This window comes from Colletes gigas, unplaced genomic scaffold (genome assembly GCF_013123115.1).
Source record: "Colletes gigas isolate AHSC1104 unplaced genomic scaffold, ASM1312311v1 Colletes_gigas_Sc00011, whole genome shotgun sequence".
Classification (NCBI taxonomy): domain Eukaryota; kingdom Metazoa; phylum Arthropoda; class Insecta; order Hymenoptera; family Colletidae; genus Colletes; species Colletes gigas.
Genome location: NW_025106640.1, coordinates 5,512,244 through 5,522,320, shown reverse-complemented (window position 1 = coordinate 5,522,320; position 10,077 = coordinate 5,512,244). Strand labels below are relative to the sequence as shown.

The window sequence follows — 10,077 nt, the reverse complement described above, 5'->3', positions numbered from 1 at the left end:
GGGACGAACCCTGTTAAATTAATATTGAAAATTCGTAAAAGCTTCTACTAGCCGTGCTCGAGAGATGTAAGGACCCTTTTAAGGGGGGAGACTCGTGCAAAATGGTAAAACGAGAAGTGATATTTAACAATTTTTTTACAGCATAAGGATTTGATTTTGGATGAAATAATAAATGTTTTTCTTATGTCTAGCATTTTAATCCTTTGTTCTTGTAGTACTACGCGTCGTATGAACTAACATCCTTCGTAATAATAATTATTTAAACTGCGTTTGTTGCATAATTAAATTAGAAATTGCTTGAATCATTTTTTTGTGTTTAGAGCCTCTTATGCTGCAATCACTTCTCGTTTTACCATTTTATACGAGTCTTCCCGCTCAAGTAGCCAGCCGATTCCGACACGACCGCGTCATTTATTGCAAACGCGACACGAGGACTGTTTAAAAAGAAAAAGAAAATGGAAACGAACTTTCCCATCGAACAGGACGCCCAGGCGTTCTCGTATTCTCGCCGCGAGCGATCGAGTTCCGGTTCGCGTTACACGCCGAGGTCCACCGGCGTGCCCGTAAACAAACACCCGACGAATTCGCTGGAATTCGAAATTTACCAGGGAACACAATCACCGTAGTTTGACCGGGCGGTAATCTTATACGAGGGGCTCGATGGCGTTGACACGCATCCCTGCCCCGGCATTCGCCAATCGGCCCGTCGGTTTCAATCGAATTTCCGATGATGCGAGATTTTGATGTTGGCCGCTCCATCCCCGACACCGTGTACCCGATAACAGCCACCACATTGTTCGCCGATATATCGCTAGCACAAAAGATTGCCTCGATTAACCGCCGCGAAGCGAGCTTGCTTTTCGACCGATAATCGTCCTACACCAACGTCGCGCACGACGCAAATTAGAACGCGAGGAACTTCTCCAAGCACGCGTACCACTCGGCGTTCCTTGCTTCGCGACGTCGAATCGCAAGCTTTACGAACGATATCGATAAAAAATAGTTTTACGTCGAGTTCTTCTTTTTGATTCAAGCTCCGTTTCGATCCCCCCTGTTCGTTCTTCCGAATGGTCGCGGTTCGAGGCGTGTCGCCAACCACGAAGGGTTGCAACGCGGATGTATGAAGTTCCATCATCAAACATCCGCTTCGCGATGCTCGACAATTACTCTCCGTATATTCTCCTTTACATTATCAAACAATACCCTCGATATCTCAACAACGTATCAACAACTTCGGGAGTTGAGTCTCCGATGACAGTTTCAACCGTCGTCCTGAGAACTTCCCAAATTCGAATCTGTTCCTTCGAGTCCGCTCGAGAACCTTAGACGCTGGTGGTGATCTGTTCGATGACCGTGACGTCGCGATGCCGTCGAGGTCGGTTCCTGTAGGAGTTCTGGTGGCTCAGACCCTCGGGTACGCTCTTGCTGGGTCTCAGGGGACCGTAGAACTGCGGCTGATAGTAGTGCTCGGGGGCAGTGTGTTGCATCCTCTCCATTTCTCTCTCGCGCAGGTTCTCCTCTATGTCCAGCGGCACGTGGAGGGATTGGGACTTGGGTAGCCGGGGTCTGGGGGGCGGGGGACAGGCGCACGGCGGCGGGACGAGCCCTGTACCTAGATGAGACCCGGGTAGAACCGGGGACGAGGGTTGCCGGCCCCAACCGACCAGGAAGAGTAACGCTGCACCGCACAAGGAACTTAACGTGCACGCGTAGTAACCCATCCTCGGGCTGTTCGCGTTCATGTAACCTACAAGTTCAACAATGTTACTTTAGAGGAGGTGAAAGACACTCGTGAACCTTCACGCGATTTTGCAGTTTATATTTCTCGTGTTAATAAACAATTTAGTAAAAGGAGAGTGGAGCATTTTGTCACAGACGAGGTGTACGAGTAGATCTTACATCCAATGTATTTTTTGGCCCATTTTTAGAATTTCTAAATATTCTTCACTAAAATACGCGTCATTTGCATTTTGAAACATTAAAATCCTCCAATCCGTTCAGAAGTTATGATGTTTTAAAGATACGCGGGGAAAAATGTGATATTTTCGACAAGGCATTTTTTTCTCGAAAGTGAGTTCGATTTCGGGGGTATGTGTATTCACCAAAAATGATTGTAATCGACCCCCGCAGCCAAAAATAATTTTTTCAGAATTATTTGAAATTTTTTAATTCTGTCGAAAAATTTCAGGGAAACATATCAACGTATGGTCAGACATGATATTTTCGGTAAGGAATTTTTTTCTCGAAAGTGGTTAGGATTTCGGGGGTATGTCTCTGGACCAAAAATGATCGTAATTGACTCCTGCAACTAAAAATAATTTTTTTAGAACGATTTGAAATTTTTTAATCTTGCCGAAAAATTTTTCGGTCTGTATGGGAGTCGTATAGCTCGTCCGTGGTTTTGTCATGGGCCTGACAGTCATCCCATCGGTAAGGCAGCTCTATCAGAAGTGTCGTCAGATACTGTTTAAGGGGACAGCCTCGATCCAAATGGAAAGAATGACTAACTGGAGCTCGTGGGTTTGGGAACGCTTGGTACAATCTTGCATCGATCGTATCAAGGGTATCAACACTCGCTCCTGAGGGGTGTAAATATCTTTAGTTTGAAAAAAACGTCAACTTACCGGTAAGAGGAACTCCGAGAAGAATAGGTAGAGCTTCCGCGGCCTGTACGAGAGCCCAGGACCGTGCGAAGTGTCTCGCCCTCAGTCTTTCGAGGGCCAGCATTTTTAAAGAATAAAGAGCGCCGCCAAGGGAGGCGCCGTAGAGACCGGACGCCAGGACCAGTCCGTGATAACCCTGTACACTGCCCAACGCCACCTGTGCTATGGCTTTCGCCGAAAATACACGTGACGTTTAACTGTTAGGCCCATAGAGATCTATCAATCTTAGTACTAGGCTCGTAAGATTTTTATTAATTGTATTCCGAGTAATTGTTCAGTTTTACAGTCCAAATTCGCTACGCTGTAACAGTAATCGACCGTTACATTCGCCGTATTTATCAGCTCGCTCTTCAATTAGTTCCGACAAACACAATTGCGTACTGTTTTCCTACTTTACGCGAGCAAACATTTATGAACGTGACAATTCGCGCAAAATTAATTCGTCGGGTGAAGTACATACAGCGCGAGGGAACATTTATCGGGGCGGTTTACCCTCTATAAAATTCGATGAAACGAATGATCGTGTATCGTTTTTCATTACTCTGTCGAAACACACATTTTTTAAATTCGTGTCGTTCGCGTCGATTTCACCCTATTAAAACGTTTCTGGGTCGGAATAAAAAATACAATTTGTTTTCGCTACTCTATAACGTACGTAAAAATTTTTTATATATTTTCGAGGTACATCAAATTATTTTCAATTTACTTGGTTCGATCGTACGAAGATTTTATAAAATTCGGTGATCTTATTGATTGCATCTCCTTTTGAGTATCCCGGGAGTCCATCAACCGTATTACCAAAACAAATAGGAAACCTTCAAGTTTCGAACTCTTTCAGGTTTGGGAAATTCTCAAGAATTCTGTATGCAATTCCCCATCAGTATTCCGGTTCGTCTTCGAACATAAGAGCCCTCGAATCCCTTTTCCGGTTCTTTGCTATCCTTTAACGAATAGACGTACCCCGGAACGCTCGATCCAAAGATTTCCAATGACCTCCATCTTCATGGAGTGTCGAGCATAGCTGTACAGCGGTACACGGTACAGTTTATTTCGTAATCCTCTTACAGTGCACGGTCATTAGCGCGGAGCGGAAACAAAGTGATGGAAGGACGCTCCGTAGATCGATGTGCCCAGTTGGCGACATTCACGACGGGAGGAATTAATAATCGACGCTTTGAACGTTAATACCGTATTCATTCGTCCGTTCGATGGTACCATAGAGTCCATCTTACAAAAGGGTGCCTTCGAAACTTGCCACCCAACGAAAGGGACACTAATTTAAACACGTACAGTCCTCTCGAACACGCTCAGTTCCAGAAACTAATAGTCATCGATAGAACGAATCACTTTTCGTAAAAACAATACGGTCGAATTTCTATAGAACAGAAACGCATTTATCGAAACTTCCCCCGTCCATTCTTCTTCTTCGAGTCGGTGGTTTTCGCGGGCAAAGAATAGGAAGAAAAAGATATAGCGATAGGAACTCGCACGAACGTCTCGAGACTCGACTTTCCTCGCGTCGATAGAAAGAAAAACGCAACGGAACGCGAGCACGGTCTCCGGTGCCATTAAAAGAGCCGCGTTGCGTGGGAGGAAATTGCAAATTCTTTTTCCCAGGGATAGTTTATCTCCTGACGGGTGAACAGCGCGGCTGGCAGGGAATTCGATCCACCGCTACGCGGATAAGCCGGTTTTTGGTGCTCCGGTACTCCCACTCGGGGTTGTATATTTAACTCTCGGTTGTCGAGTCTACTTTCGTCGCGAAAAAGGGACGCGCGTGCACGTCGCTCGCCGTTGAAAATACGGTTCCACCGCTTATTACGAGTTACGTTCGTTGGAATTTTTCCTCTTGCGTTTTGCATTTCAACCGCGGTCTGTTTGCAATCGAGACCACCTCGAACAATGGCCAAAATTAACTTCCAACCAGAGGATAAACTATTAAAGGGACCGCGTGTCTCGAAGTCTCTGTAACATTAATTATTTAACTTTCCATTAGGAAGTTTTTGTTTGAATTTTTCGGGGTTTCCCGATTCTAGAAAATTGATAGTTTATAGCTAGCAGCTGATCTTACAAAAGAGTTTTGGGCAAACGTGTGTTTATTACTCGAGTAATCTTCCGTTAGACGTTATTATTGCTCGTCTTCCCCCGGTTTTGTTCCGCATTACCGAAATTGTCTGACCACGCACGAGGCTATTCTGCGTGTCTGCCCAGGCGCGATCATGTTCCACTTGTCTGTCCAGATACGACCAAATTCAACTTGCCCGGCCATGTGTGACACTCTGTTCTAACCGCATAGATTCTATTTCGCTTGTTCCGACAGACACTGTACTCTCCTTCGAGCGTGCTCGCACAGCATTTTACGCTACCTTCTCAAACTAATTGTTTCCGGAGAAACCCGTTCCATTTCTGAAACCATTGAGTTTATCATGGCCCTTCAGTTAAGCAATTAACCGTGAAGGATTGTCTATTTGTGTTTGAAGTTAACAACAGTATTCGAAAGACCGTTCCGCGTTTAGATCGACACAATGGCAGCGCTTGAAATCTGTTCAAGCTAAATGTTCATCATTTGTAATTTAGCTAGAAATTCATTTCTCTTTCGTCGTTTGAATATTCACTCTTGAGATCAACTAATTACTTCTTACCGTGCTGTTACTCATGAAATATTTACGTTCATTTGACTTTCAAAGTCGTAATACAAACGACTGTATGTATTAACCTTATTTTGTGTTTCGATTACGTAAACACGCCCTTGTAGTACTATGTACTACATTCTTTTCTTATCAAGTAAATTCATAGCCAAATTTGTATCTTACTCTACTCGTTCAATTGTGTTCATTTTGTCGTGCTTGCCTGACGCGATATATTTTATACTACTTGTCCGACCAGATAGACTTTATACTACTTGCTCGAACAGATAAATTTTATTTTACCAGACCGACCAGATACAATTTCATCCTGCTTCCTCGTCCGTATACATTCTCTTGTTCTCGGGCTGTCTTCGAACAGAGGTTTTCTACTCGGCTGTCGGTGGAAACTTTTTATTAAATAAAACAGCACGTTTGATGCTGTTTCGGTTAGCCGGTACGTGTTGATATTATCGACAAGCATACTTTCCAGTATTTCGCTTCGCTCGGTGCCAGCCCATTAAACTAGCTGTCTTACGCAAGCAATACCGCACCCTTACAGCCTCAACGAACCGCAAGACGTGAGATTTAAAACCTCCTTCTCGCGAATCCCCGACACCTCGAAGCGTGCTCAATTCCAACAAGGCGCGCTGTCAATCGCCTTTCCACGGAAACAGCGGGAGATGAAAATTTTACGTTCGACCGCGCGCCGCCGATAAAATATTCCACGCTCTTCAAACATACCCCCGGTTGGTTCGACGACCGCGAAACCTCGTTTTCCTTGGGAGTATCCGCGGTCAGAACGTCGCTCTCAATCTATTAGCATGCTCCAAAAGATTCTGCATATTTCCAAAAAATTCATTCCAAAAAAGATCGAAACAAATCCCTATTCAGTCACGTTTCGATTCGTACACACGCTCAAATTATATTTATTTTTATAACTGACAAGACAGTGTGCTTTTGGATCCAATTGTTCTTCCAAATGGCTGGAAACCACTAACTTTGCACTGGAATTTCTCAAAATTTTCGAGCGTAGAGTTAGAGTTTAGGGCATTTCGACGCGTTTACGGTAAAATGGAGATTCGTATCTTCTTCGAGGGAAGAAAGCAGTGGTCTTGGAGCATAGAGGCGGGTGTTGTGCTTTCGTTTCGGAAAGTTCGTCGGCCGGAGGTTTCTAAACGTGGCCGTCATTCAGCCTGGGTAGACATTCCCTACCCCTTCCAGGGCCCCTATCACCCTTTTGAAGCTGCCTAGCTCTTCGAGCGTCGGCGGCATACACGCGTCTTTGGCCCTCATTCAGTCGGCTCACCCTCGGCTCGAGTTCCCGACACAAAGTATTTTCCATTCTGTCCCGAGTCACCGAGCCCGCCCACCTCTCGATTCTTCCTCTCTTTCTCCGTCGTTCTTTGCGTTGGTCACGGAGGCAAATATCCGCGGAGAGGGCGGTCGCAATCGTTAATGGGTTGGCTCTGGACAGGGGGTGAAGCACGGTTTTAAACGCGACAGCCTATAGTCTCGTTTCTCGTCGAAATCGTTTCGAATTCTTTCTCGAAAAGCACGATGGACTACCGTGTCACAGCGTAATAGTAAGAGCGTTAATGGACAATCGAAATTTTAGGAAAAATTGCCTAATTACAAGATACCTTTCGAGCAAAAATTTTCCAAATTCGAACGACTCCAGAGAGCATAATAAATTTTTTTCGCGATTCGTTTTGGAATGGATTTGAAGGGGGAAGCCTCCTCTTTACGGCGACCCTTCAAAAGTTGCTGTAGAATTTTTTGCCGCCGAGTTATGGCACTTGGAATCGAAAGTGTGCCGCTGGGATTCCGACCCAGTTATTCGTTAAATAGAAATAACGATTTTTTGAATGAAATGTTTCACGATCGACGAATATAAATTCACGAATATCTTGTTGCACGATCGTGTCGATTGTGCATCGTTCGATTTACATTTTGTTCATCTCTGATGTGTATTTTGATTGTCTGACCATATACGGTACCATTCTACTTGTTGGAACACGCGTTCTTGCGAACTCTTCTAGGCTCGTATGCTCGTGTAAAATTCAATTCTACTCGTCCAGGAAGTGGTACGAGTCTTCTACTTGTCTGTACAGCGATGCACCTGTTCCACTTGCCCCAGTGACTGCAGTTCAGCCACTTCAAACACGCAGTCGTGTTTGATACGGGGCTATACTACTTAGCCGATTTTAGAAGTTTATTTTGCCCTTGTAACTGGACGTAGACTCGACCTTTCTATTTTTTTAATTAACCTGTTTGTTTTCATATCATTATTACAATACAGATTGTATTTTCAATCCCTTGCAAGTTCCTCGCAAGCCTAATTAACGTAAGCATTAATTAACCCTCTGTAGCCCAAATTAGGTTTCTGAAAATAAATTATATAATTCAACTATTGACACGTGGTAATAACGAGGTATTAATTGGGAGGCGAATTTCAGCGAACACAAATTGCTACGAGATATTGTAAAATAATTATTCTACACTGACTGTTTGTAGGTCATAGTATCGCTTTTATGCTTTAATGGATGCATATTGTAGAATTGAGACCTAGAAAATGTAGATAATGGTTACTTTTACAGAGGGTTAAATTAATATTCTGAGGAATATGGTTCCTTTAGACTGTTAAAAATGGTTAAGAACCACTGGTTAAGAGTATACGAGTCGACTTTGGGTTTCATCCCCCTGTACTGTGTATTCTACTGACCTAAACCCCTCCATCACTACGGTGCTAGAGCGTGTTATATACTGACCGACTCCTAGCAGTGCCGCCTGGCAGAGATATTGCCTGGACACCAGACATTGGGCAGATGGTCTGGCGGTAACAACCCCCCAAGCCGCACAGCCGAGCGCCGCTGCCAAGCCCAAGCAAGTCTGCAGGAGTACCACAGCACTGGCCTCCAAGCCGTCTTTGTGCCCCTGCACAGCCTGAAACCAACGTTCCTCGTTAAGAAATTGCGCCTTGGTAACGTCCAAAACGCGAGCAACGCGAGTTTTCTTCCTTATTTCCGGAAAACGGAACGCAGGAACCGATCGCCTTTAACGTTTCACACGATCCCTTCGTAGAAAAATTCCTTCAGCGTCTGGAATTATATTCTCCACGCTAAAACTAGCAGTTTTCAACAGTTTCTATAACTCGTATCTCAACCGAATCTTGTCCTGGTAGTGAACTCGGTTTTGTCTCTGATACACAGGATTCTCCTGGATTTGCTAACTGTCTCCTACGCTTAGCGTCGCGACACGTCCACTTTTAATCCCCCTCTGTCGGAAGAAAACGTCGCCGTTTCTCTCGCGCGTTTCGAAGACCTCAAATTTTTTCCCAGAAAATGTTCTCTGAAACGCGTACGCGCGAACCTTTGTAAATTTTACCGCAAAAGGCGCGACGCGGTTTCTTCGCGAAAAAATTCACTCGAAAAAGTGGGTAAAGCGCGTTTCACGCTAGAACGACCCCTCGAGCGCGGAGTTTCCGACACAGTTCTTCGAGCGTAACGGATTTTATCCAATCGCAGTTCGATGTACGGGACTTTATATCGCCCGGGAAACGGATACCGATGTCCAGAGCTCCGGTTTCGTTAACTTTACGCGAATCGTACCGGGGCGCGACGACCGAATCGCAGCCCCGCGATTACGAGCGTGTAAACCGACTAACTCTGGTAAAACTTTGTTCAACAATGAAGTTGCCTGAACTATATCCCGCGCGTTTGATTGCCACTGTCGGGGATACGCGCGGCGTGCTCGTGGCAGTTTCATAATTGTGCGCTGGGTTGGACGACCGGTCCTCGCTAACTGGTCAGCGATCGAGCAACGGGGTTTATCATTGCAGTTACAAACTCTGAATTCCAATTCTACGGCGCTTTATACCACCCGAAAACCCGGTACGTTGCTCGCGAAAGACGAACCCGACGGTTGAAAACAGATTTAAACGGAACTGCTTAATTTCGTCAGAATAGGAATCTGAATTGATTAGAAAAACTCTTAGAATTCTTCACGAGTTCAAAATTAACCCCTTGTACAATTACTAGTAAGCTTTCACTATCATGAGGCTTCTTATTCTTCATTGAGTCTTACATATTAAAATCAGCACAATTTTACATTCACGAGGTATTTGGCCCATTCCTTGTACGAACAAATTTAAACAAAATTAAATAGTATACGTTTGAACAATTATTTAGAATTAAAATTGAGAGATCTCTTCTAATCGCAGGTCGAAAAATTGTCGATCCTTGAATTTCCTCGTTTGAAGAGGTGAAATCTAACAACTTTGGCGCATATTTGGGGCACGTTTGTTCGGGTTTTAAACGTAGATTTCTCCCCTCCTTCGCTAAGTAAAATGTAATAAAATAGGAATTAGCGAAACACTAGCATCGGTTAATTTTCCGGCATCTCGCGGTACCCGCAATTTCATGCTAATGAAAGTCGACGACAGGGACGAGCAGGGACGTTGTCGTAAAACGTTCGGGTACTTAGTGTACTCACGATGTAAAATGCAGGAGTATAAAGGCCGAAACCAGCGGCTCCAGCGGCCAGCATTAGCATCCTGACAGGACGACTTCCCAGAGGGCTGAGATCCACCCACGGCTGCCTGGGCACCCTGGTCGCGGTCTTCTTCTCTTTCACTTTGCCCCGTTGATTCTTCAGGTGTAATATGGCCCGTCGTTGGGGATGATAGAGGGAAGCACTCCTGTAAATCAAGCCCAGGAAGAAGGCCAGCGAAAGAGCTCCGGTTACGGACTGCATGCCACGTTCCCAGCCCAGCTTTCTGAGAAAACAGC

The 10,077-nt window shown here is 44.9% G+C and overlaps 1 protein-coding gene across 1 annotated transcript in view; it reads right to left on the bottom strand.

Annotated features, from left to right (window-relative positions):
* Positions 1–302: 302 nt before the first annotated feature.
* LOC122398571 (monocarboxylate transporter 10-like) overlaps positions 303–10,077 on the bottom strand; it is a 109,566-nt gene continuing 99,791 nt past the window's right edge. The window contains exons 8-11 of the mRNA XM_043398574.1: positions 9,782–10,064; positions 8,059–8,233; positions 2,625–2,831; positions 303–1,747 (exon numbers count right to left, since the gene is read on the bottom strand). Of these exons, the coding sequence (XP_043254509.1) occupies positions 1,323–1,747; positions 2,625–2,831; positions 8,059–8,233; positions 9,782–10,064 (1,090 nt within the window). The 3' untranslated portion in view covers positions 303–1,322. The remainder of the gene's footprint in view (positions 1,748–2,624; positions 2,832–8,058; positions 8,234–9,781; positions 10,065–10,077) is intronic.